This window comes from Emys orbicularis, chromosome 3 (genome assembly GCF_028017835.1).
Source record: "Emys orbicularis isolate rEmyOrb1 chromosome 3, rEmyOrb1.hap1, whole genome shotgun sequence".
Taxonomy (NCBI): domain Eukaryota; kingdom Metazoa; phylum Chordata; order Testudines; family Emydidae; genus Emys; species Emys orbicularis.
The window spans coordinates 6,070,610-6,098,542 of NC_088685.1; the positions used below are offsets into that span (position 1 = coordinate 6,070,610).

At 53.4% G+C, this 27,933-nt stretch overlaps 1 protein-coding gene across 1 annotated transcript; it reads left to right on the forward strand.

Moving 5' to 3' along the window:
- Positions 1 to 633: 633 nt before the first annotated feature.
- On the forward strand, positions 634 to 27,933 carry CHRNA2 (cholinergic receptor nicotinic alpha 2 subunit). The gene is made up of 6 exons (XM_065400564.1): positions 634 to 706; positions 14,941 to 15,092; positions 19,786 to 19,830; positions 20,707 to 20,816; positions 22,785 to 23,853; positions 27,808 to 27,933. The coding sequence occupies exons 1-6, from the start codon at positions 634 to 636 to the stop codon at positions 27,931 to 27,933; spliced, it is 1,575 nt and encodes a 524-aa protein (XP_065256636.1).

Below are 27,933 nucleotides of genomic sequence, written 5' to 3' on the forward strand. Positions count from 1 at the left end.
CGGGGGTAAATCAATGTAGACTCATGGGGAGAGCTCTGCAGTTAGTGTAACTCCAGCACTCCATTGACTTCAGTGATCAAACAAGCGAAAACCTGGCTGAAAACCAAGGTCTCCGGGGCCCGTTCTAGGTTAAGCCTGGTCCAGCCCCATCGGGTCCCTCTGAACGGGCGTCTAACAGCAGTGTCCTCTCGTTCTGGCTTTCTAGGAACAAGGTGGCCCGAATGCAGCACATCTGAAGGAATGCAGCTCATCCCACTGCGTGGACTAGCCCCTGGGATCAGCGTGGGTTAAAAATCGGACCCGGGCGCAGCGTGCAGAGGGACTGGAAGCCACTTCAGATAGCCCCTCAGCTCTCCCTGCTGCTCTGCCCGCCCCCAACTCGGCAGCTCCCCACCTCCTTACTAAAGGACACCGGAGAGCCACTTGTTAACACTCAGGGGACCTCCCCTCCCCCGCGGGAGGTCTCTGCTAAGCCGCATCCGCTGCCACCATCCACCCAGCTTCACACCCCGCTCTCTTTTGCCCCCTGGCGAAGACTTTGCAAATGAAAGCTGCTGTGCTGGGGATTGCAGCCTGTGGGAGGATCAGTGTAAGGGGACAGGGTGGGAAGCAGTGGTGCCGGCCTCCCGGAACATGGATCGATTCGCCAGCAGATTCCCACCTCTTAGGAACGTGGCCGTGTGGTGCTTCATCCTGCTCCGATCAGGTAAGGGACTGCGGTGAATAATGAGATTTGACAAAGGCCAGTGGTAGGACCACAGGACGGGGAGCCAGGAACTCCTGTGTTCTAATCCCAGTGCTGCTCCCTGGGGCCTTGGCCAGGTTGTTTGACCTCTATGAGCTTATTTCCCCATCTGTAAAATGCTTTGAAAATTAAAAGCTACTGTTTAAATGCCACATATAACAACTGTTGTGGAAAATTGACCACACGGTTGATTTTGGATCAGACAGCCTGAGGCTCCTTTATTGATCAATCAAACAGGCATGCACGGGGGAGTCAGCTAAGGCAGCCGAACACCCACCCGACAGATAATACATACTTTCTTATCAACATTATTGCCATATTTGGAATACAATATCCATAAAAGGGAATATAGCATAGCAAGCTTTCCTGTTATTCTTAGTTTTGCCCTTTGCGGTTTCTTGCTCTGTCACCTGACATCTATTACTCATAGTCGGTTACAAAGGTTAATTCTACTTTTATAATTTCTACAGTTAGTTCTGCTTTTATGATTTCTGTCTACCCGTCTCCTTTTTACCTCCCCCCTTCCCTCCAGGTCACACATACAGTTCACCTGACCCTACATACAGTTCACTTGACCAAAGTTTAGGCCTTAGTCCATTTTTCCTCCACAGTTTCCCCCTTTGGCGCTTCTCTGGCGCCATCTTTGGCCTAAACTTCCACGTTCATGAGCCCATTGATTTCCTTCCTTTCCACAACACAACCTTTCCCGTTCGATTCTCAGCAGCATTTAAACTCAAGACCTTTAGTCATAAAAGCATGAGTGTCTTTCACTTGAGTTAAAGGGGTAACTCCTTCAACTAACAGTTGTAGTAGGATGTTATGTGTATCAGCCTCTGTGGGGGCCAGAGAGCCACACCATACTAGTATGGTCCCGAAGGAGCCCAAAGCAGTTTTGCAAACCGTCAAACCATTTGATACGCCCTCCCAGTTTGATATCTAGTGGAGTCCAACAGGGGCCAGTCCTAGGTCCGGTACTACTCAATATTTTCATTAATAACTTGGATAACGTAGTGGAGAGTATGTTTATAACATTTGCAGAGACACCAAGCTGGGAGGGGTTGCAAGGATGTGGTTTGAGCATTGGCCTGCTAAACCCAGGGTTGTGAGTTCAATCCTTGAGGGGGCCATTTTGGGATCTGGGGAAAAAAAAAAAAAAAAAAAAAGTTGGTCCTGCTTTGAGCAGAGGGTTGGACTAGATGACCTCCTGAGGTCCCTTCCAACCCTGATATTCTGAAAGACGTTGGGGGACAGGATTAGAATTCAAAATGACCTTGACACATTGAAGAATTGGTCTGAAGTCAACCAGATGAAATTCAATAAAGACAGGTGCTACACTTAAAAAGAAAACATCAAATGCACAGCTACAAACTGGGGGATAACAGGCTGGGGGTCGTACTGCTGAGAAGGATCTGGGGGTTACAGTGGGTCACAAATTGAATATGAGCCAAAAATGTGATGCAGCTGCAAAAACGGCTAATATCATTCTGGGGTGTAATTAACAGGAGTGCCCTATGGGAGACAATTGTCCTGCTCTACTGAGCACTGGGGAGGCCTCTGCTGGCATCTTGTGTCCGGTTCTCGGTGTCACACTCTAGCAAAGATGTGGACAAATTGGAGAGTCCAGAGGAGAACAACAAAACAACTGATCAAAGATTTCAAAAACTTTATCTATGAGGAACGGTTAAAAAACTGGACATGTTTAGTCCGGAGGAAAGAAGACTGACGGGGGACCTGATAACGGTCTTCAAATATGTTAAGGGCCGTTATAAAGAGGACAGTGATCAGTTGTTCTCCATGGTCATGGAAGGCAGGGCAAGAAGGAATGGGCTTAATCTGCAGCAAGGGAGAGTTAGGTTAGATATTAGGAAAAACTCTCTAGCTCTCGGGGGAGTTAAGCTCTGCAACAGGCTTCCCAGGAAGTTGTGGAATCCCCATCACTGGAGGTTTTAAAGAACGGATTAAACAAACCCGTCATGGATGGTCTACGTTTACTTGGTCCTCCGTGCATGGGGCTGGACTTGACTTCTCGAGCCTGATATTTCTACGAAACTTTGCAAAGAATAAGCTGTGGTCGGGGTATCATTTCACCCACTGGTGAAATGCAGCCACCTCTAGAGTGGGATGCAGCAGCTGTTTACCAGCAAGCAGTAATGCTCCCCACAGTTTAGAACAGGAAATAATTCCGAAGGCAACAGAAACTGCAGGAAAGATTTCCAACCATGGCTCCACAAATGGCACTGTGGGGCTTCATGGTCATTGTCTCTCAGCCATTTCCAGATCACATATGCTCTGTTTGCATGTAAAACTTCAGACCCTCCAAACTCTCCCAGGGATCTGAGAGTCAAGCTGGGTTCTGTCCGTCTCATGCAGCATCACTAGCAATAAAGATTCTGCAGGGAAAATTCTGCCCACAGTGACACTTGTGATATCTCCATTACCTTCACACTTGGCCCTCAGTGACGGCTGTGTAAATCCATTCGCCATCAATGGGTTTGCAGCACTTACTGATCGCTTCCTGAGTTCCCGTCATGTTGATGTTGCACAAGAAGGGACAGAGCATCTCTTTCTCCGGTGGCAGGGCTGAGAGGAGAACTATTGATTTCAGTAGGAGCCGACACTGCGCAACTTGCTGATTCTTGAAAGCCACGTGTGATCTTTGGTGGCCAGCCAACGCCAGGACCAGAAATGCGACCGCTCTTCCCAAAGAGACAGCCCTTGCCTCACCTCCCATCGGGGACTAATCGGCTCACTCGAAACCTAGACTGGCAAGTGCCACCTCTGAATCGTCACCATCACATCTACAGCGACCAGGTTTCCTTTGGAGACTCCCCTCGGAGACCAATGCTAGTCCTGTGATTACAGCAGTGCCCTTGGGGTCAGGAGCCAGGCCCTGGCTCTGCAGCAGACACTAGGGTGACCAGACAGAAAATGTGAAAATTCGGGACAGGGGTGGGGGGTAATAGGCACCTATATAAGAAAAAGCCCTGAATATCGAGACTGTCCCTATAAAATCAGGACATCTGGTCACCCTAGCAGACACTCATGCCACCTCAATCTCTCTGTGCCTCAGTTTCCCTGGATATAAAAAAGGGGCTAATGATACTTCCTTTGTCTTATCTATCTAGAGTGCAAGCCCTCTGGGGCAGGGACTGTCTCTCACCACGTGTCTAACCAGCGCCCAGCACAACGGGACCCCGATCTTGATTGGAGATCCCGGGTGCTACCGGAATATTGCTAATAGTGAGAGCGGAGAAAGCTGGAGGCTGCTGTTAGGCAGCTGTGCGCTCTGAAAACCTGATTCTCTTCTCACCGACATCAGTGGCGCCTCATCGAGTTCAGCCCCGTTACTCCTGCTGGCCTCCGCCACGAGCGAGACCAGGATGGGGCCCGGAGAGAGTCGGTGATAAATGATTCCGATCCGTTCTGCGGAGGCAGGGTCACTCTGCATCAGTTCTCTCAGTCAGATGAAAAGATGTTCTCCACACTCACCGCATCAGGCTGGCACCCCTGGGGAATGGGACCCTCTTTGATTTAGGCACAAAGCCCCTCTGAGCCGTGCGATGAGAACGGGAGGGAAGAGACAAGGCGCACGTGCCCTGCACCTGCTCTCCGCTGAATGCATGCGCTCCCCTGCAAAAAGACAGAGGGACTTCGGGGTGGGGAGGGGGAAGGGAGTGGAACCCAAACCTGCCCTCCCCCTGCCCCCCAGCACTTGTGCATAGGATGTACAGCTGCAGCACAACCACATGGAGGCCATTGGCCCATCCTCTGTGCTAGAATAGGGGTTCTGCCCCATGCCATGGTAGGAGATGGCCATCTCCCTCCTAGAGCAGTGGCTGCTCTGAGCCAACGCCCTGCCTGTGGCATTGCACTGCCGCGGGACTGAAAGCACCCTCTGCTCTGGAAGGTAGCTCTGTATAAACGGGGTCACAGAGTCCCCTATTCATCGCGACTCCAGCTCCAACGTGCTCCGGTTACAAAGCAAAAAGCTCTTTCTTCTAATTGCCAGCCCTGCAAACTCACCCCGGCATCCAAGCACCATGCTGGGCGTTTTCCTGCTTGCGTCTCATCAGCAAGAGTGGGTAGGAAAGTCAAGGCCGGGCTAACCCCTATGCTGCCTCTATAAGAACATAAGAACGGCCAGACTGGGTCAGACCAAAGATCTATCTAGCCCAGTGTCCTGTCTTCTGACAGTGGCCAATGCCAGGTGCCCCAGAGAGAATGAACAGGACAAGTAATCATCAAGTGATCCATCCCCTGTCGCCCATTCCCAGCTTCTGGCAAAACAGAGGCTAGGTACACTTCAGAGTATGATTTTGCATCTCTGCCCATCCTGGCTAATAGCCATTGATGGACCTACCCTCTATGAACTTATCTAGTTCTCTTTTGAACCCTGTTATAATCTTGGCCTTCACAACATCCTCTGGCAAGGAGTTCCACAGGTTGACTGTGTGTTGTGTGAAGAAATACTTCCTTTTGTTTGTTTTAAATCCAGTGCCTATTAATTTCATTGGGTGACCCCTAGTTCTTGTGTTATGAGAAGGAGTAAATAACACTTCCTTATTTACTTTTTCCACACCAGTCATGATTTTATAGACCTCAATCATATCCCTCCTTAGTCATCTCTTTTCCAAGCTAAGTCCCAGTCTTATTAATCTCTCCTCATACAGAAGCTGTTCCATATCCCTAATCATTTTTGTTGCCATTTTCTGTACCTTTTCCAATATATCTTTTTTGAGATGGAGCGACCAGTTCTGCACACAGTATCCAAGACGTGGTTGTACCATGGATTTATATAGAGGCAATATGATATTTTCTGTCTTATTATCTATTCTTTCTTAACGATTCCCAACATTCTGTTCGCTTTTTTGACTGTCGCTGCACATTGAGTGGATGTTTTCAGAGAATTATCCACAATGACTCCAAGATCTCTTTCTGGAGTGGTAACAGCTAATTTAGACCCCATCGTTTTATCTGTATAGTTGGGATTATGTTTTCTATGTGCATCACTGTGCAATGGGTTTGCACGCACTGATTGCAATGCAGTAGGCAACTCTACTGATGGTGCATAAAAGAGAAAGAGATTCCAGCTGATTGTCCCCCAGCTGGGTTGCCTCCGGCAGGGCTAACTGGGGTAAAACATATGGTGATCACGCTATGTGGCAGCTCTGACTCTGATACGCATGGGGCAGATCTGCTGAGTGAGACAGGGCCGTTCCCCGGCCACGTTTCAGAGCAAAGCTGCATTTTAACTGGAGCAGAGGGTCCCCACCCCCTGGAATTTCAGCCATGATGTTGTAGCTGGCTAGAAATAATTGTGCAAAACGCTCCTTCCATTTCCCCCCTCCACACACACACACACGGTTTCATGGCATGCCAGCGCAGGTACTGATCTGTTCTGCTGTTTATGGAGCTGCGCTGTAAGTATGGGACACCTGAACAATGCCACACGAAAGCAGGATGCTGCAGGCGGTTTGTGAAATTGAGGGTGGGAAAGGGGCTGGATTGACAGCTCTGAAGACATACAGCAATGCAAGCTTCCCGCCTCCCCAGCCCTGCCAATGTCCCTCCACCCCAGCCCAACGCAGCAGGCTGATGGGGAAACCGAGGCAAAAGGGCCTATAGTGAGTGAATGGCAGAACTGGGATTAGACCCTGGGTCCCAGGTCTCCCAATGCCCTTAGCCACTGGGCAACACATACCTGGTTCCCGCCCCCCACCCCAATCCCTGAAATCCCACAGTCCCCACTCAGTGTGCTCCTGTATAGACAGGAACGATCATCGTCGCTGACTGACTTGAGTGACTCCATATAACCACCGTGAGCCTCCATGTAGTTGTCTCCAAGATTCATGGCTCTTTAAAAAGCAAAACCTGACTGACCTTCACGACCGCAAGGCCATGTCCGCCCTGGTGCCAAGAGAGAAGCAAGAACCTGCCACCTCCATGTGCTCTGAAGGCAGCAGCGACTGAACCTTGGAACCGTCGGGTGACCCCGGGGGGAACGGAGTTGGGGGTGACTCCGTCCAGCGTCGGGACGCTCGGTAACTAAAGCCATTGCCCCAGCTGGACGTCATTGACTCCCCTGGTTGCAATCTCAGCAGAGATGGTGAGGACGGGACGGAGTCTGCACTCCCCGATTCTCCCCGAGAAGGGTCCTTCCATGGTGCTGGTGCAATGCGAGAAACTCTCCCAGCATCTGGCCAGAATGGGGTAACCCCCTGCCAGTGCCCTGTACGTCACCCTGTGTGTTCAACAGGACTCAAGTGGTGTCTCGTTCCTGGGCCCCGGGGTGAGTTTCACCCTGAAAAGAGCAGCGAGATGGACAGACGGAGGGATGGTCAGACACTCCGTCACACACAGGCTACACCCAGGGCATCTACAATGCCACATCTCCCGGACACTGATCTAAGCAAGGGTGGCGGGGAGCTGCCCCTGCTCCTCACTCATGCAGCCGGATCCGATTGTGGTGACGTGCTATGGTGTTATTCCCACGGGCCCACGCCTCTCAAAGAGCGGCTGGGAGCTACACGGGCGCAAAGGCCGGGGAGGGACGTGCCGGTTCTCATGAGCGGCTGTGGTGTGAAGGGAATGCGAGCGGCGACTGCGGGCTATCTGCACAAAGCCTCTCCGGGGAAAGGTCTGGGTTCTCTGCAGACAGACAGGGAGTGAAGAGAAGGTCCAGTGGGGAAAGAAAGGGTAGCCCAGTGGTTAGAGCCCTAGATTCAGTCCCCTCCTCTGCCACAGACTCTCTGCGTGACCTTGAGCAACTCACTCAGGCCCAGGTCCTCCAAGAGAGTGGGGCACCTTACTCCTATCGAGTTCAGTAGGGTCAGGCCTCTGCATGCCATTTAGGATCCCAGCCTGAATCTCTTTGGGCCTCAGTTTTCCCCATCCATAAAATGGGGATCGTGACAGGGTCTGCCACAGCCCAAGGCAACTGCCCCTGTATTTCCCCTCCAGGGCACCTAACTCTCAGGTTCCTGGACCCCCAGCTGTTGCCGCTCTTGGGTGGAGACCCATGTCCCTCTCCCTTCTGAATGGGTATTTCCAGGCTGCGCAGGTCCCTGCCTTCTCTGTATCTTTCCCAGCCCAGGCAGGCTGCCCAGGGACAGCTGCTGGCTTTCTCTTCTGGGACAGTTAACGGTGTAATTGCTACAGTTATATGGTACCACACAGTGCTTCCTGTGCAAGCCTGCTTTCTTCTGAGGGTAAAAGCATTACCGAGAAAACATACTGGAAACAAGAGAGGACTCTCCCTGCATGGTAATAAACTCACCGGAGATTCCCCCACACCCCGAGCCCCTGCCCCATCCTGTACATGGATTCTGGCAGGTCCCAGGGCCGACAAGAGGCCCCGCCCCCTCTCATCGGTACAAAGCCGGTACAAATTACCGGGGCCCGGCTTCGTCAGCCCTATTTAGCCGGTCCGCCCTTGTTGGGGGGCCCGAAAAAAATTCTCACTGGGCCTGAACCCGCTCTTGGCGGCCCTGGCAGGTCCTTCAACCCCCCCATCTTAGGGACAGCTGTGTGGTTACCCATTCAGCCCAGCTCCACCTCAGGACAAGCCCCCAGTCCTCCGAACCCTCCCTCAGGACAGGGGTCCTGTCCATTTGCTGGCCCAGGAAGAAGGCTCTCAGCCAGTTTTAAAGCAGGCTGTTTACCCACAAACACTTTCTTTGGCCGCTGGGCCCTGGAGAATCCAGTCTAGATACAGCTTCTCCCAGGGGCTTCAAAGGGCTGGTACCAGAGGAAGTACATTGGCCTCCCTTGAGCAGGGCCGGCTCCAGGCACCAGGCAACCAAGCTGGTGCTTGGGGCGGCACCTGGAGGGGGGCGGCGCAGCGCTCGGGCCGTCGGGGAGAGCGGGGCCACAGCCGGGCTCGCCGCCCTCCCCCCGGCGCTCTGGCCGCCCTCCCCCCCCCGCGCCCTCCCCCCAGGCGGGGCTCGCCGCCCTCTCGCCGCCCTGCCCCCGGCGCTCTGGCCGGCCTCCCCCCCCCGCGCCCTCCCCCCAGGCGGGGCTCGCCGCCCTCTCGCCGCCCTGCCCCCGGCGCTCTGGCCGCCGGGGGGATAGCTGAGCCCCCGCCGGGGCTCGCCGCCCTGCCCCCGCTGGGGCTCTGGCTGCCGGGGGGGGGGAGAGCCGAGCCCCCGCCGGGACTCGCCGCCCTCCTCCCAGGGCTCCAGCCGCCCTGCCCCCGCTGGGGCTCGCCGCCCTGCCCCCGCCGGGACTCGCCGCCCTCCTCCCAGGGCTCCGGCCGCCCTCCCCCCCGGCGCCCTGCCCCCGGCCGCCGGGGGGAGAGCGGAGCCCCCGCCGGGGCTCGCCGCCCTGCCCCCGCTGTGGCTCGCCGCCCTGCCCCCGGTGCTCTGGCCGCCGGGGGGGCGGGGGAGAGCCGAGCCCCCGCCGGGACTCGCCGCCCTCCTCCCAGGGCTCCGGCCGCCCTGCCCCCCGGCGCCCTGCCCCCGGCCGCCGGGGGGAGAGCGGAGCCCCTGCCAGGGCTCACCACCCTCGCCCCGGGGCTCCGGCCGCCCTCCCCCCGGGGCTCTCCGCCCCCCCCCCCCCCGCGGGGGGGGGGCGGCCGGAGGCTTTTTTGCCTGGGGCGGCAAAAAAGCCAGAGCCGGCCCTGCCCTTGAGGCCACCATAACATACCCCCAGTTGCATGTTTAAGACAGCGGCCCCCGAAGATTTTAACCCTCATTCAATCAGGTTTCCCAGGAGTCAATGAAGTTTACCTTCCGTCCATCAAGTTTGTTGGGGATATTACAGGAGATTGTTGGGGTCACAGGGGCGACCCCTAGGGGCAGAGTGCCATTCTGCAGACGCACCACCCTCAGCTGCCTTGGGGTTCTTGCAATAATTCACTCCCAGGCCAGAATACATAAAGAGCCCCCCACCCTTATGGGACCCTATTTATTAAGTGGTATCAGAATACATCCCCTTTGGTCCCTAAGTCCCCAACCTTGTTCCTCCTTAAGTGTCTGGAGCTCCACCACCCTCTTTCTTGGGGCCTGTGTCGGTAACTTACCTCAGTTTCCCCTCCTTGGTCTGGAGTGTCACAGCCTTTCTTCTGGGCCCACAGCTCAGGCTGGCTGCAGGCCTCGAGCCGTTTCTCTGAGCAGGCCCCTCCTAAGTCTGTCCTTTCCCTCCCAGCTGGCTGCTCGCTCTGGGGGGTGGCTCTTTTACCCTCAGGCTTGGGACAGATTTAGCTGCATGACCTACCTGTCAGGTGGCCGTGGTAACTTTCCCTACCTGGGGAGGATTGCTGAGGGAAGCACAGGTGCAGCTGGCTCCATGACCTCTTTAGATTGATTTCAAGGAGAGTTAGGCAGCTATATACCTTTAAGGATCCAGGCCTCAGCGCCTTTCAGGATCAGGCCCGTTGTCAGTGAATTCCTCCCAACTTGCCGGGCCACTGGGAGCCTACCTGGGCACATCGCGGTCAGCTGGCCGGACAGGCGGGAGAGCCGGTGGCGTTCCCAGCCCAGGGAGAAGAGATTTCGCCTCCTGCTTGTTTGCTGTTAAAAGCCCAGCCAGAGGTTGGTTTGAGTGCAGTGCGGCAAACCTCCCAGCCCGTCTGCGAGTGGGGGAGAAGGAAGGGAGATTGCAGCCGGGCTGCCCTCAGAAAAGCTCATAAATTGTTCGCCCTCTATAACACTGATAGAGAGATATGCACAGTTGTTTGCTCCCCCACGTATTAATACATACTCTGAGTAAATTACTAAATAAAAAGTGATTTTATTAAATACAGACAGTAGGATTTAAGTGGTTCCAAGTAGTAACAGACAGAACAAAGTAAGTCACCAAGCAAAATAAAATAAAATGCGCAAATCTATGTCTAATCAAACTGAATACAGATAATCTCACCCTCAGAGATGTTTCAGTAAGCTTTTTCTCAGACTGGACACCTTCCAGGCCTGGGCACAATTCTTTCCCCTGGTACAGCTCTTGTTGCAGCTCAGGTGATAGCTAGGGGATTCTTCATGATGGCTTCTCTCCCCCTTTGTTCTCTTCCACCCCTTTATATATCTTTTGCATAAGGCGGGAACCCTTTGTCCCTCTGGGTTTCCACCCCCCCTCACTGGAAAAGCACCAGGTTAAAGATGGAGTTTTGGAGTCACCTGGGCAAGTCACATGCCCCTGCATGACTCAGTCTTTACAGGCCGACGCCATTGTCCACATGGTATCTTGCATGTCTCCAGGAAGACTTCTTGTGTGGATTGGAGCATTCCAAGATGCATTGTTCTCCAAGTGTTTCCTGATCAGGTACTTAACCTGGCAAATTCCTTCCTAAAGAAGCTGACCAAATGCCTCCCAAAGCTTACTTAGAAACCAAGCAAGCATACAGCCCATATTCTTAACCTCAAGTAGAAAATGATATATATATGTACAAATAGGATGAATAGATATAGTAGACCATAACCTTCACGGAGATATGTTACCTGGCACAGGCAGCACAAAACATATTCCAGTTATGTCATACATACATTTATAAGCACCCCCTCCCCATAAAGCCTTATGGGGTACACTGTCACAAGCGTAGATACTGAACCCCCCCTGTGGCCATGTCTAGCCGGGCTGCTGGCAGGTCACACTCGAAGGGGGCAGGGGAGGGAGCGGAGAAGCGGCGCTTTAACGGACTCCTGCTCCATCAGTTGGAAGTCGCTGGCAATCTGCAAACCCCTTCCTGCTGCGGGGGCCCATTGCCCACTCCCCTGAACCCGGTCATTTCCACCGGTCCAGGGGGGAGCAACGCTCCGGGGTCCGAATGGTTAGAAACATCCCTCCCTGCCTGTGCTCAATGACCCTCGCGATGGTGAGACCCGTTTCTAAGTCATGGCCTGCGTCTCTGCTTACCACAGGTTCAATTGGGGTCATGCCGCTGGGCCCGATCCTTGGCGGGTATCATCTGGCATCGTGCCATTGACAGAAATGTAGGGACGGGGATTTAGACCCACTGCAAATCTGGCCCAATTGACTTTGAGACCAGCAGGGGATCTGGTCCCTTTGATGTCAATGGAGGGACGCTGATCTACACCAGCAGGGGATCTGGCCCTTTTGATGTCAATGGAGGGACGCTGATCTACACCAGCAGGGGAACTGGCCCCTTTAAGGTCAATGGAGGGACGCTGATCTACACCAGCAGGGGAATTGGCCATATGTTCTTTGTGTACAGTTTCTGCCTTTTCCTGGCCTTGCACACTGTAATCCGAGGATGAGACTCGCTGCTCCGTGACTCCAGTTTAATGCTGGTGCAACACCATCACAATCAGTGCAAATACCCCAGTGCAAAACAGCAGTGATTCAGGCTCTGCATTTGGGGCTAAATCTGATCTGACAGCATCTTGTTCAAACCCGCAGCGCAGTGCTTTCTGGGTTAGCGACAGCAGAGACTCTGCATTTCATAGTCATTACTAAAGTGGTCACTTGCTAACATATGCAGTGTTGGTGGAGCTGGGTCGGCAGCCAAGCTCCCCTCCCCCTCCTCCCCTGAGCGCACCGCGTTCCCATTCCTCCGCCTACCTCCCAGCGCTTCCCGCCTTGCCGCTGCCAAACAGCTGTTTGGCGGCATGCTTGGAGGGAGGAGCGGGAACGTGGCGCGCTCAGGGGAGGAGGCGGGGCCAGGGCCGGGTTTTGGGGAAGGAGTTGGAATAGGGGCAAGGAGGGGGCGGAGACTTTGGGCGTGGAGCAGGGCGTGGAATGGGAGACTTTGGGCATGGAAAGCAGACTTTGGGCGTGGAATGGGAGTGGAGCAGGGCCTCATGGAAGGGGCGGAGTTGGGGCGGCCCGGGGGCAGAGGGCGGTTGAGCACCCACCAGCGGGAGCAGAAGTCGGTGCCTATGGCCCTGACCAGCCTGATGCTGGGACAAGTTTGCCAGGTCTCAGTGTGGTAGATAAAACCACGTGCTTCTGCGTTGGTCCCTGTAATCAGGTGTGGACTCACCCCTGCGGCGCCTCCTGCTGGACGTCTCGGGAATTAGCTCACCCAGCATCCAGAGCGCCCTCTGCAGGCCAGGTGTCCCGCCTGTCGTTGGCCCCCGTGTCCCTCCCAGACCCCGGTGCCCTTGGCTTGGGTGCTGCCCCCCTGGGGAACCCCCACCCCCTATCCCAATATCACCTCAGTCGTGGCTACTGCCAGTCACCATCTAGCGCCCGCGCCCTGGGGCAGACTGCAGTCTATCAGCCAATCATCACAGGCAACAAGGGGTTTGGACTGGCTGCCTTTACCACCCTCAGGTTGCCCCTGTGCAACCCCAATACCTATTTGGGCCTAGGACCAGGCCCTGCAGCCTGGGGAGTTGCTGGCCTAGGGCTTCCCAGCCCCTAAGGCCGTTCCCCAGCCTGCCTCACTCTAGGTCCCCGGGTGAGCTCCCTGCAGCTAGGCCTGTCTCTCCTGTCAGAGGGAGACTCCTCAGCTTCTGGCTGCCCTGGCCTTCTTATCAGGCTGAGTGGCTCAGTTTGGGGCGTGGCCCCAGCTGCAGTCACTTCGCCAATCAGCCGGGGTTTTGCTCCTTTACTCAGCCCCAGCCCTCTGCAGGGCTTTTCCAACCCCTTCAGGGCTGGAGCGGGTGTTCACCGCGTTACAGCCCCCCGGTAAGTCTGCAAGTGAGACTCAACAGGCCAGTTGAGAGGGGTCATTGGGCCGTGATGGGACACTACATGGGGAGGGCTCTGAGTTACTACAGAGAATTCTTTCCCAGCTGTCTGGTGCTGGGTCTTGCCCAGCGTCTAACCGATCGCCATAAATTAAATTAATGGAGATATCCCATCTCCTAGAACTGGAAGGGAGCCTGAAAGGTCATTGAGGCCAGCCCCCTGCCTTCACTAGCAGGACCGAGTACTGATTTTGCCCCAGCTCCCTAAGTGGCCCCCTCAAGGATTGAACGCACAACCCTGGGTTTAGCAGGCCAATGCTCAAACCACTGAGCTATCCCCACCCCATATTTGGGGTCAGGAAGGAATTTTCCCCCAGATTGGCAGAGACCCTGGGGGGTTTCACCTTCCTCTGCAGCACGGGGCCTGGGTCACTTACAGGTTTGAACTAGTGCAAATGGTGGATTCTCTGTAACTTGAAGACTTTAAATCAGGATTTGAGGATGTCAGCGACTCAGCCAGAGGTTGTGGGTCTATCCCAGGAGTGGGTGGGTGAGGTTCTGTGGCCTGCAATGTGCAGGAGGTCAGACGAGATGATCGTGATGGTCCCTTCTGGCCTTAGAGTCTATGAATCGCTGCGTCTATAAAGCTGCATTTTCTATCGTTGCTGCCCTTTTCTTTCCCCGCTCGGGTCTGTTCGTCCTGTTTTGCCTTCTAGGAAATCGGATTGGACTTTAACACCAGCAATAACAGCTGCGCCAGCCAACCTCAACTAACTTCTTCTCTGTTCCCCAAAAGGACCATTATTGCCATCGGTGACACCCACTGAGAGACTGTTGGACTGGGGGGTGGGGAAGGATTCCTTCTAAAATCGCTCTCCAGCTAAAGGGGACACGGGATGTGGTTAAAATGAAAACCTTATTTAATACTTCACATTCCAAAGGCTTTAACTCTGTTTTGATTCTTTTCTGTCTCTTTAATGCAAGGTTTAAAGGATGTTTAATGGTGTGTTTGCCCTGGGGCTAAGCAGGCTGAGGTCTCTGCATACCACACCGTGAACCTCGTTTAACACTGTTTAACGCTGGACAGTGATAGGCTCATATTAGCACCTTTGGCCCATACAGTCTATTTGCATTAGAGGAAGTGCTGAAGTACCCAGGCCGAAAGCAAACTAGCGCGTCCATATGGCTTTTTCTGTCTCCCATTGGTTCAGTATTGTCAAAGTTAGACTCAGGACTCATAGTTTGTCAGACCACTCTGTTTTATTAGCACAGCGCTCTGCTAATACATTCAGATAATGTGAGCCCCCATGCAAGATTCAAACAGTCTTATTTATACAGATAAAAGGGTGCGAACTAAACAAAGGGACAGAGAGAGCAAAATTGTAAAATTTGCATAGGGCACAATATGCATATCCTGCTTCCTTATTAACTCTTATGGATCTAAGGCTAATGCTTCACCAATTGCCCTTAAGTGGGGCAATTCATTAAGCAGTTAATGTCTGCTTTCCTGCCCCCTGGCTTGCAGCATTTCTCATTTCTACTTAAAGGTACATACAGCATTCTTTAATTCATTCTATTTCTTTAATATAATTCATTTCACTTTCACAGTATCCATCCAGGACCGGACTCACAGCCACGCCGAGGAGCGCCTCTTCAAGTACCTGTTCACCAGCTACAACCGGTGGTCTCGGCCAGTCCCCAACATCTCTGACGTCGTCATCGTCAGATTTGGGCTGTCCATCGCTCAGCTGATCGACGTGGTATGTGTGCGAAGCCGGACTCTAATTCCGCTTCTAAAACCCTCCCCAGAAGGGTGGGACATTTATACTAGCACCTGGGGTTACAGCGGGCAACTTAAGCATAGCAAGGGCTGCATCAGCCCTCATGCTTCAGGTCACATGTGCATCACCAGCTGGGGTCAGGAAGGAACTCCCCCCCCCCCCCCGGTAGTATATTGCACATTTAAGGGCTATAAAAGCTTTTATCCTCTTATCCTTGGAATTACGGCACTGAACTGCAGTTCAGGAGCACTGGCTCCTTTTCCTTGCTCTGCCATAGACTCACTGTGGGACTTTGTGCCTCACTTCCCCTGTTGTAGAATGGGAACAATGACACTTCCTTTGTCTGCCTTGGCTATGTAGGGTGTAAACGCTTTGGGTGCATCTACACAGCGAGCGGCAGCCCACAGGTGCAAGTCTCAGAGCCAGGTTTAACAGATTCAGGCTCACACTCCGGTGCTGAAAAGAGCTGGGGAGACATTCAGGCTCGGGCTGGAGCTCAGGCTCTGGGGCCTAGGATGGGGGTGGGCTTCAGGGCTCAAGCTCTGGCCCAACCCACGTGTCTACACAGCTATTTTTAACGCCGTTCTGCGGGCCCCACTCTGTCGCCCTGGGCTTTGATACTCACTTGCTGCAGGCTGCATAGACAGATCCTTAGAGGCAGAAACTGCCTGTCACACTGTGTCCAGGAAGGACCCAGCACAATGGGCCCCAGGCCTTTCGGTGCTTCTCGAGACCCAGTATCTAGTAATAATAAAGTCTGAGGAATTGGCCACAGCTGGAGACACGAAACTGAACTAGAGGGACCGTTGATCTGTTCACTGCAACAATTCCTCTGGTCTGCTCGTCATGTAATTTCTCTCTCTCGCTTTCTGGACATGAAGATAAATGAGCTCGGCCAGGGACGTTTAGCACAGCCAGTCAGCGCTGGCGGACGCAAGATAAAATAGGAGCCAGGCTGCCATGAAGCACTTTAAATGTAACGGCACTTAATATAAAGGGGCCACGTGTTACCTCTTGTCTATAAGAGGAGTGTCAAGAAAACACAGGAACAAAGACAAAATGCATTGGGATGGGTTTTATTTAGTATCCCGTCTTCCAGACAAGATCTCAGTTCTCAGCCACATCATGCCAACCTTGGCTTATTACGACTAGAGAGAACTAGATAAATTCATGGAGGTTAAGTCCATTAATGGCTATTAGCCAGGATGGGTAAGGAATGGTGTCCCTAGGCTCTGTTTGTCAGAGGGTGGAGATGGATGGCAGGAGAGAGATCACTTGAGCATTACCTGTTAGGTTCACTCCCTCTGGGGTACCTGGCATTGGCCACTGTCGGTAGACAGAATACTGGGCTGGATGGACCTTTGGTCTGACCCAGTATGGCCGTTCTTATGGTCTTATGATTGATGAAGTGTTCACAGGATGGGAGCCGGTAGGTTGTTAGCACCCGTGCCCTGGCCAAATTCCAGCGTGGATCATTATCTTCCACTTAACTAAACTGCCCCTGTGGGTCCAGCTGGTGGCGCTGTTCTTCTTTACTTCCTGTCCTAAACTGTTGTCCGGTATTGCTGTGTGGCTGTTAAACAGCTGTTGCACTCCACCCCAGAGGTGCAGCAGAAAGTGATTCAGCTTAATAGATGTTTAAGGCCAAAAAGACCATTGTGATCATCTCGTCCGCCCTCCAGCAGAACACAGGCCAGAAGTCCCTGAATTCGTTGATTGAACTAGAAAAACATCCAGTCTTGATTTTAAAATGGCCAGGGATGGAGAATCCCTCTCCCCCCCTCCCCCCACCCTTGCCAAATTGCTCCAGTGGTTCATTAACAATTGTCCCCGAATTTGTCTGGCTTCAACTTCCATATAACGGGCTTTCTGTTGCTCTGAAGTGACTCCAAAGAAACTGCAGTCCAAACCAAACAGCCGGAAGAGTGAAAACAAAGTATGTTTTGTTTGTAAAGCCCTTCGAGCCGTGATAGTCTCAGGGGTGGCTAGTGACACGGGGAAAGAAATTACTGTTAGTATAACTGGGCCAAATTCTGCATACCAGGATGATCCCTCTGAAACCAGCAGTAACTGACGTGAAACTGACAGTGCAGGGGGATTCCCGCATTCTGGGGCTCACGTCATTCCTTTTCCATCAAGTGCCATGGAATCTTTCCAAGAACCACAAGGGGTCAGGAGCTCAGGTTTATAGCGGCAATACCAGTCTCCTCAGCCTGGCGGGGAGCTAGTCGCTTCATCTGGAAGCTGTTCCCTTTTTTCGCTGAAGCATTTGAGCACCTCTCAGTTAGCTCTATGCACTTACACTAGAAAGTCTCTCGAATAGTCTTTCCACTACCTATCTATAAATCTACCCATCCCACATGAATCACCATGATATTTAAGCATTGTTACCCCTGGGAAAAGGGGTAAACAATGAGATGGCAACATTTGCAGACAATGCAAAATTACTCAAGATAGTTAAATCCAAAGCTGATTGCAAAGAGTTACAAAGGGATCTCCCAAGACTGGGTAACTGGGCAACAAAATAGCAAATGAAATGCAATGTTGACAAACGCACAGTAATGGATTTGGAAAGCAGAACCCCAACTATGCACACAAAATGCTGCGTTAGGGGGCTTATTCCTTCACCCTCTCACTTCCCTGGTCCTTCTCGCATGAACAGAGAGCAACAACACCCGAAGTCCAAAGGCGCAAACAATTTGATGTCTATTGGGGTGAACTTCCAGCAAGCATGATTCCAGTTTCCTTCCTCAGTGTCCCCCTTCCCAGCTCTGACACCACAGAGCCATCCCTGTTCCCATTCCCTGTTCCCATTCCCCCCTTAGCAAAACATGATTCCAATTTCCCCACCCCCATTCCCTGTTCCCATTCGCCCCCCCCTTACTTCCTGATTGACTGCAGACTATATAGTAAAACTTGAGTTCTGCTTAGCTATACCTTAACCAATCATTTTACTGAAATTTAACTAACCAATCCTAACATACTGTAACATGATTATTGAACCAATTATATTCCACCACCATAATTAGTTTACACCCAACAAAATTAATTATACAGCAGACAGAAATAATTATAGAACCAGACAGAGACCATGCAAATAAACATACAAAACAATACAGAAGTGAGGATTTTACAACTACATTTGTACAGACACAAGGGTTTTCCAGCTGTGTCTATTGATAAGTAAGTTCTTACCAGACAGAAAACTATCAAACTAAATTTCCTTTTACATGTTCTAGGCTCTTCCCTTTCTCTGGAGGTGACAGGAATATCAGGACAGGATTGTATTCCTAACAGCCCAATAGCACCTTATTTCAATGTGACTAGTTTGGAACGTGAGGATGTGACCGTTCACTTCTCAGCTTATGGCTGCCTCTACTGCTTAGCCAAAGGCCTTACTTAGCCTAAGAACAGAGCCTCAGACTGTCCCAGTAAGAGAAGGCCCTTACACCGGCAGACAGTGATTTTGATTCTTTCTTTTATACCTCTATAACTAGCTAAGTGATAAGAATACACCTAAATTCTTAAAGTATAGGCCTTTACAGACAGGCCTGAATATCTATATCCTAACATGCTGGGGTCTAAATGAGCTGTTACCACTCAAGAAAGATCTTGGTATTGTTATAGATAATTTCTCTGGAAACAAACTCTCAATGTGCAGCGGCAGTCAAAAAAGCGAACAGTGTTAGGAACCATTAGGAAAGGAACAGATAATAAAACAGAAAGTATCATAATCCCACTACATGAATCCACGGTACGCCCACATCTTGAATACTGCGTGCAGACCTGGCTGCTGCATCTCAAAAGATATATTAGAACTGGAAAAAGTGCAGAGAAGGGCAGCAAAAATGATTAGGTGTATGGAACAACTTCCTTATGAGGAGAGATTGAAAAGACTGGGACTTTTCAGCTTGGAAAAGAGACGACTGAGGGGGATATGACAGACGTCTATAAAATCATGACTGGTGTGGAGAAAGTGAATAAGGAAGTGTTATTTAGCACTTCACATAACACAAGAACTAGGGGTCACCTGATGGAATTAATAGGCAGCAGGTTTAAAACAAACAAAAGGAAGTATTTTTTCACACAACGCACAGTCAACCTGTGGAACTCCTTGCCAGAGGATGTCATGAAGGCCAAGACTATAACAGGGTTCAAAAAAGAACTAGATAAATTAATGGAGGATAGATCCATCAATGGCTATTAGCCAGGAGGTGCAGGGATGCAAAACCGTGCTCTGAAGTGTCCCTAACCTCTGTTTGCCAGAAGCTGGGAATGGGCGACAGGGGACAGATCACTTGATGATTACCTGTTCTGTTCATTCCCTCTGAAGCACCTGGCATTGGCCATTGTTGGAAGACAGGGTATTGGGCTAGATGGACCTTTGGTCTGACCCAGTATGGCCCTTTTTATGTAATGCCCATAATTCGTAACTACTAATGGCATGCCATTGCCATCTAGTGGCCACACACCTAAAGGAGATAAAAATCTCCCTCTCTCCATAGCTGCCATTCATTCCTACCAGTACCCGAGCTCTGGAGGAGGGTGGGAAAGGTAACAGTTGGGTCTTGTGGAAGCAGCTGGTTTCAGGTCTGATGCTGGTTTTCTCCATTATGATCAAACAAACTCTCCTCCTCTCCCCTTTCTCCCCTCCCCACCATGCCCCTAACAGGATGAGAAGAACCAAATGATGACCACAAACGTCTGGCTGAAACAGGTGAGGGATCATTTCCCCACGGGGTGCTGGGAGGAGAGGTGGGTTTCCCAAGTCACAAGGAACTCCCCGGGGCTTAGGAGTTTGGTTCAGAGAAGTCCCGACCAGCCTGGCATCTCGTCTAGCCGCACTTCTTGGGGTTAGAAACTTCATGAGAAGAGTTTTGGATGCTGGATTTCAGCCTTGTCCCCCAGATCTGGGTGAAACCTGAGAGACAGGATGCCCCAGGGACTTGGCACTGGTGCATGGTGACTTTACCCATGTGGACATGGCTGAAATCTAGCCCATGTGAGAAGTGGCTGGGAGCTGTTCCCCTCCCACAGCTGCTCAGACTTTGTGAACTGGGTTGGTGGGTCTCAGCCCAGGTCCCCAGGGATGGGCACTGAACGGACCCCAGTGACAGGTCTCTGAAGCGGCTCTGCCAGGGCAGGTTTTAAAGCATGTTGATGGGACCGTCCATCGGGAGCTGATGGTGGTTCAGCCTGTGCTCTACCTGCCCTACACGGAGAGACCTTCGCTCGGCAGGATTGCCGCCTGGGACCTTTCACCAGCACTGAATTCCCACCAGCGCCCAGATGCCGTGGGGATGGGCACTTTAGCAAAGTGCCTACTAATAATGAAGACGTGTTTGAAAAGAGAAAATCTGCTCCGGAGGAACCTCTTTAAGCTGAGCAGTGACCGAGGACCCCTTTAGCTCATGTAGGAGGGGCCCATGCTTCGGGCGCTAAACATCCGAGGGGACCCAGGATGAGTTGTTACAAGAGGACACTGTACGTCTCCTTGCAGCAATGGTCGCCCCGCTCCCTCTGGCGGCTGGATCCCCGGCCCTCGCTGGGCAGCACGTCCATCTCAGACCCTTCTTGCTCTTTCCTCCCCCAGGAGTGGAGTGACTACAAGCTGCGCTGGAACCCGGCGGACTTCGATAACGTCACCTCCATCCGGGTGCCCTCTGAGATGATCTGGATTCCTGACATTGTGCTGTATAACAAGTAGGTGACACCACTGCGCAGGTACGGCAAGGCAAAGACCTTAGGGATGGAGAGGGGGCCTAGGGGGTCAGATTGGGCAGTATACGGCTAGCAGCATCCATCCCATGCCTGCCGCCTGCAGGCCAGGCCTCACGGAGACGTCGGTCCTGATCCCACTTGCAGTTGCACCAATTGAAATTAGGAGTAACTCCACTGAAGTCAATGGGTTTACACTGGTGTTTCTGGGAGCAGAATCAGGTGCATGGTAGCAGGGAGCCAGAGTGAACCACATGGCCTGTCTGTGTCCAGCAGCCTGAGCAACAAATCCCCTTCCCATGCATTAGGAGGGTGACCAGATCACCACACTAAAATATCGGGACACATTGGGGTGCCATCAGCCCCACCCACAGTCCACTCCCGCTCCTCCCAGGCTCCGCCCCCATTCTGCCCCAGGTCCCGCCCCCTTCCCACTCGGCCCCCCCCACCACGACCTTCCTCATCCCGGCCCGCCGCTGGCTTGCTGCGTCCCTCCTCAGTCCCCCACCCACCGCTCGCCTCCTCACCCCGCGGCCCGCCGCTCGCCTCTTCACCCCCCCGCCCGCCACTCATCCCTATGGTGCCGACTTCCCCTCTGCCGGGTGGGTGCTCGCCCACCCCCTGCCTCTTCCCGCCCTCGCCCTGCCCCCATTCCACCCCCTTCCCCCAAGTCCCCGCCCTGCCTCTTCTCCGCCTCCTCCCCTGAGCGCGCTGAGTCCCTGCTCCTCCCCCCTCCCTCCCGGAAAGCCGCCAAACAGCTGTTAGGCCACAGGAAGCGCTGGGAGGGGGGGAGGAGTGGGGACGTGGCGCGCTGGGGGGAGAGGGAGAGGAGGCGAGGAGGGGGAAACTTGACTGCAATTTTTCCCTGTGGGTGCTCCAGCCCCGGAGCACCTACAGGGTCAGGGCCTCCCTCCCGCTCGCCTCCTTACCCGAATATCGGGACAAATGGCGTCCCGAGCGTACATCGATCGGGATGCGGGACAAAGGGTTAAATATCGGGACATCTGGTCACCCTAGGCATTACAGCCCAGTCTCCCAGGCTGTTTCCACCAGGCAGGGCCCTACGCTTCACGACAGCATGTTCCTGCTCATGTTTCCAGTTGAAATGTGTGTCTTGCTGCCACCTGCTGGTGCGTCTCGGTCACTAAAGGAAATATTATTCTCGACCTGGGAAGGGCCTGCTTTTTAATTAACGTCCGGCCTTGTTAACAGATTCAGTCACAGAGCAACCGTATCCTGGGGAACTGGGTCGGAGCCGGATTCCTGGGTTCCAAACCTGCCCCGCGTCATTTCATGACCAGCTGCCTTGACAGACAGGGTCTTCATCGGCCCCAGGCCCGGCCATGAGTTCGCAGGGTTTCGTGCCGCACACTCAGCGTTCTCCCTTGGCATCCAGACAGGAACCTTGCTGCGCTCGGCTGCAGAGACATCTTGAGACACCCCCAGGCCCGATCTCCTGCTCCTGCCCCACCGACTTCTGCCTGATCTGTCCAGCCAGCCATGCTCATCACCACAGTATCTGAGCACCTGCCGTGGGGTTGTGTTGGGTCACTGAGCCCCTCTGTGTCTACCCACCTAGGCACTTACGTGTCCCCCTTCATCACACATCTCAGCTCCTCCCGAGGACCCGATCCCCCCATTTCACTGCGACCTAGAAGAGTTAGGGGTGAAATTCACCCCCGTGCAAAGGGCCAGGCTCCACTTTATCCCTCACACCGGGGACGTTAGTGGTGCCTTGGCACTGGCTGGCCACATGAGGTGGAGTGATTTGCACAGGGGGGGCTGTAGCAGGGCCAGGACCTCAAACCGAGATCTTTTGAGTCCCAGAGCCGAGCTAATCACAAGCCCTTTCTCCTCTTTTACTGCTCCTGGTGGATTTGGTCTTGCCTCCTCCCCGCCCCCCACTTTCTCCGAGGCTCTCACCACTCTGACTCCCGCTCCTCTGTCCTGCAGCGCCGACGGGGAGTTCGCCGTGACGCACATGACCAAAGCCCACCTCTTCTCCAACGGCAAGGTGAAGTGGGTGCCGCCGGCCATCTACAAGAGCTCGTGCAGCATCGACGTGACCTTCTTCCCCTTCGACCAGCAGAACTGCAAGATGAAGTTTGGCTCATGGACGTACGACAAGGCCAAGATTGACCTGGAGAGCATGGAGCGCGACGTGGACCTGAAAGACTACTGGGAGAGCGGGGAATGGGCCATCATCAACGCCGTGGGCACCTACAACACCAAGAAATATGACTGCTGCACGGAGATCTACCCCGACATCACCTACTGCTTCATCATCCGGCGCTTGCCCCTTTTCTACACCATCAACCTCATCATCCCCTGCCTGCTCATCTCCTGCCTGACCGTGCTGGTCTTCTACCTGCCCTCCGACTGCGGGGAGAAGATCACCCTCTGCATCTCCGTGCTGCTCTCCCTCACTGTCTTCCTGCTGCTCATCACCGAGATCATCCCTTCCACCTCGCTGGTCATCCCCCTAATCGGCGAGTACCTCCTCTTCACCATGATCTTCGTTACCCTCTCCATCGTCATCACTGTCTTCGTCCTCAACGTTCACCACCGCTCGCCCAGCACCCACAAGATGCCCCGCTGGGTGCGCACCGCCTTCCTGGACTTCATCCCCCGCTGGCTTTTCATGAGGCGGCCTCCGGTGCTAACCCCCCGGCAGGGGCTGAGCGGGGAGTATGACCCGCCTGGCGTCAGGCTCAGCACCTCCAGGGGCTGGCTGGAAACGGACGTCGATGACACATGGGAGGAGGAGGAGGAGGAAGAGGAGAGGAGGCACCCCGGACGCGCGCCACCCCAGACAGGCTCCCACAAACACAGTGTCCAATACCGCTCCGGCTGCAGCCGCCACCTAGGCAGGGGGCGGGGGGCCCGGGCACAGCGCCCGCCTGCCAAAGGGGACAGCTTGGGGTCGGATCCCAGCCTGCTGCTGTCCCCCAGTATTCTGAAGGCCTTGGAGGGGGTGCACTACATCGCAGACCACCTGCGGGCCGAGGACGCTGATTTCTCGGTGAGTCTGCGCCCTGCTGGCTCGGGAGGGCTGGGCCCTGGCACCGTGGGTCTTTCCCCCACTCTAGCCATTGGTTGGAGTCTGGCCCATTTCAGGCATCACCATCTGATGGCTATTAGGGGCCTGGTTGGCACAAGTAGGCGGGAGTCAGTCTAGCTCCCAGCGGAGAGGCACCCCCTGCATTGCCCCCCCGGTGAGCAGTCCCAGCGGAGAGGACCAGGCAGTGATGGGCAAGGGGAACTGGCTTTCCTCCTCTCACCCCAGTGGGGTCCAGGATCCGGGGTTGGGGGGAGGCCCGTCGCTCGGGCAGGGTGAAGGGGGCTTGCTCTGCTTGCTGCCCCTACCCCAATGCCCCCAGCTGTCCAGCCGGCGCTGCGGTCACCTACAGTCATTGTCTGCGGCTGTTCTGTGACCTCTTGGTCGGTTGTCTCCTTGCCAGGGATCAGGGGAGAGCTCGGAAGAGGTGGGGCTAAAAACAAATTAACTATTCCCAGGCCAGCGATTGGCTGACGGGAGAGGCCTATGCAGTAACGGAGCGTGTGATTCATTCACTGGTGGGACTCCATTGAGGTCCAAACGCCATGGGGCAGGACAAGCATCTGCACTCAGCTGCAAAGCAGAGCCACCGGGCCACGGCTTGAACACCATTTATGCTCCTCGGGTGGCATTGTGCCCTGAGGGACTCTGAATTAGCCGACACCCAGGCTGAGCTCTGCAGTGAGGGACACACACACCTAGCTTGGGTCTTCTCAGCGCTGGATTAAAGCGACATGTGGCCTGGATAGACCAATTCTGCGGGTCCTCAGTCATTGCTCCTGCATTTCCCCCTCAGAGCCGGTTTGATTTGCCCCTGAACAGCGGTCTTAGGAGGGGAGTATTGTCTAGTCTCGCTGCTCTGTTCTCACATTGCTTCCTTCAGGGTATTTATCCTCTCCTAAGATGCAAGGGAGGTTGTTAGCCCCAGGGAACTAAGGCAGAGGGAGAGAGACGAGGTGACTTGCCCAAGTAGCCTGTAGCAGGGGCAGGAATTGAACGGCTTCCAAGGAGAGCGGGGATTTTTTCACAAACCACCCTCCTCGCCTGCCCGCCACCAGAACCAATTCATCAAAACCGAAACTTCACGGCACAGGGTCTGGGCTGACAAAGCTTCTGACTCGGAACATTTGGGGGGAAAGAAGTTTCAGACCTGTCCCAATGTCCCACTTGGACATTTTCAAACTGGAACTTTTGAGTCAAAACAACTTTTTCGTTAGAAATGTGAGTAAAGTTAGGCTAAAAACTGAATAAAACTTGAAATAACTAGAACCCTTCTGCCAGTTGTAGTCAGCAGCAACCAGGGCCAGGTTCAATATCTGGGGGTTCCCGTTCAACAATACAACACAGAACCGGCTCGAGCCCCCACCCAGGAACGTGGGACAATTACACCCCACCCCTGGGCGCCGCTGAGAGCAATACTTCCCCCTCCCAAGCACAGAGTCCGAGTGTAGCAAAGAAACTTTTAATGAAAGGAGGGAAATCACCCGATATTAAGTTGGGAAAACGTCGCAAGCAGGATTCATAGACATAAAACCGTGAGCAAAACACCCACCCCAGAATCCGTGGGGCCGTGTCTTTTGCCTCAGATTTATGAGTTCTACCACCAAAAGTTCCTCCTTTCTCTCTCCGCCGCACCCCACTCACAGTGGTTGTCCTTGGTCAGGGAAGACCCAGAGTTCAGAGGTGCATCTGTGTGAGTTCACCTCCCACCCTGGAGAGGAGGGCACCTGGCTCACACTCGGCCAGCCACCCTGCTCCGCTGTCCTGAGGTCCCCTCCCTTAACACGACTCTCCGTGATCTCAGCTGTTAGCAGTGGAACCTCGCTGCTAACGCACACTAGGCGGTTTCTTGCATCACAGACACCATCCCAAAGCAGATCTAATGGTTAGGCCTGGTTACCAGTGATTTCAGCTCTATTAGCAAGCAATAGGGTGTATTGCAGGCCTGGTTACCAGTAATTTCAGCTCTATTAGCAAACAATAGGGTGGATTGCACCCTCAGCAAGTTTGCAGATGACACTAAACTGGGAGGAGTGAACATAAGAACGGCCATACTGGGTCAGACCAAAGGTCCATCCAGCCCAGTATCCCGTCTACCAACAGTGGCCAAAGCCAGGTGTCCCAGAGGGAGTGAACCTAAAAGGTAATGATCAAGTGATCTCTCTCCTGTCATCCATCTCCACCCTCTGACAAACAGAGGCTAGGGACACCATTCCTTACCCATCCTGGCTAATAGCCATTAATGGACTTTACCTCCATGAATTTATCTAGCTCGCTTTTAAACCCTGTTACAGTCCTAGCCTTCACAACCTCCTCAGGCAAGGAGTTCCACAGGTTGACTATGGTGGTAGATATGCTGGAGGGTAGGGATAGGATACAGAGGGACCTAGACAAATTAGAGGATTGGGCCAAAAGAAATCTGATGAGGTTCAACAAGGACAAGTGCGGAGTCCTGCATTGAGGACGGAAGAATCCCATGCACCGCTACAGACTAGGTACCGAATGGCTAGGCAGCAGTTCTGGAGAAAAGGACCTAGGGGTCACAGTGGACAAGAAGCTGGATATGAGTCAACAGTGTGCCCTTCTTGCCAGGAAGGCCAACGGCATTTTGGGCTGTATAAGTAGGGACATTGCCAGCAGATCGAGGGATGTGATCATTCCCCTCTATTCGGCATTGGTGAGGCCTCATCTGGAGTACTGTGTCCAGTTTTGGGCCCCACACTACAAGAAGGATGTGGAAAAATTGGAAAGAGTCCAGCGGAGGGCAACAAAAATGATTAGGGGGCTGGAGCACATGACTTATGAGGAGAGGCTGAGGGGACTGGGATTATTTAGTCTGCAGAAGAGAAGAATGAGGGGGGATTTGATAGCTGCTTTCAACTACCTGAAGGGGGGTTCCAAAGAGGATGGAACTCGGCTGTTCTCAGTGGTGGCAGATGACAGAACAAGGAGCAATGGTCTCAAGTTGCGGTGGGGGAGGTCTAGGTTGGATATTAGGGGGGGAAATTTTACTAGGAGGGTGGTAAAGCACTGGAATGGGTTACCTAGGGAGGTGGTGGAATCTCCTTCCTTAGAGATTTTTAAGGTCAGGCTTGACCAAGCCCTGGCTGGGATGATTTAGTTGGGGATTGGTCCTGCTTTGAGCAGGGGGTTGGACTAGATACCTCCTGAGGTCCCTTCCAACCCTGATATTCTATGACTAGAATTTTCAATTCAGTCTTTACCAGCCCTGTTACTACACAATGGACAGAGAAAGGGTCAGGTGGTACCTAGAACCCACACCACTAAGTACAACTACCTATCCCCACCCTCTCTCAACTCACTGGGCTTTGGCACCCCCACCCCCTGCCTAGCAAGTGCAGTTTGATTGAGGGTGAGTCCGCACAGTTCTGCTGCCCCTGGTTCACACTAGAAGGACAACAACACTTTAGTACCCCTGCCCCCATAACAAAGGGACTGGGGATCCAACACCAGCCAAAAGCGATCTTTTGGGCCAAGCAGCCCCATCATGCTGTGCTCCTAGTGGGTGTGCCCATGCAAACAAAGGTGGCTCCCCAAGTCCTCTTCCCCGGCTCATCACCAGATGTCAGGGGAGAGCTCATTCAGACCCTACTTATATAAAGTTTCGACAGACCTCAACCAGATTTGAGTTTGCTTGGGGGGGGGTTTAGTGTGGGAAGATTTTGAGATTTTTTTTTTACTTTTTGTCGTGATTTGAGATGGGAAAAAATGTCAAAATCTCAAAACTTCTTATGGGATGGAAAATCCCTTTCCTGCCCACCCCAGCTCCAGGTTACACCTGCATGGCCAACCTCTCTCTCACAACACAACAGCCTCTCTGCCAGGCTGCCGGGGCCTCCCGTGACCCCATGCTGCTCTCGGGCCCCACATCTCACTCTGACTCTTGTCTGCCTGCAGGTGAAGGAGGACTGGAAGTATGTCGCTATGGTAATAGACCGGATATTCCTCTGGATGTTTATCATCGTCTGTTTGCTGGGGACCATCGGCCTCTTCCTCCCTCCTTTCCTGGCTGGGATGATATAG

Excerpts from the sequence above, each read along its gene's own strand:
- CHRNA2 (XM_065400564.1), top strand. The coding sequence starts at position 634 with ATGGATCGATTCGCCAGCAGATTCCCACCTCTTAGGAACGTGGCCGTG. Across the intron at positions 707-14,940 it reads CTTCATCCTGCTCCGATCAG|TATCCATCCAGGACCGGACT; the intron begins GTAAGGGACTGC and ends TCACTTTCACAG. Across the intron at positions 20,817-22,784 it reads GACATTGTGCTGTATAACAA|CGCCGACGGGGAGTTCGCCG; the intron begins GTAGGTGACACC and ends TCTGTCCTGCAG.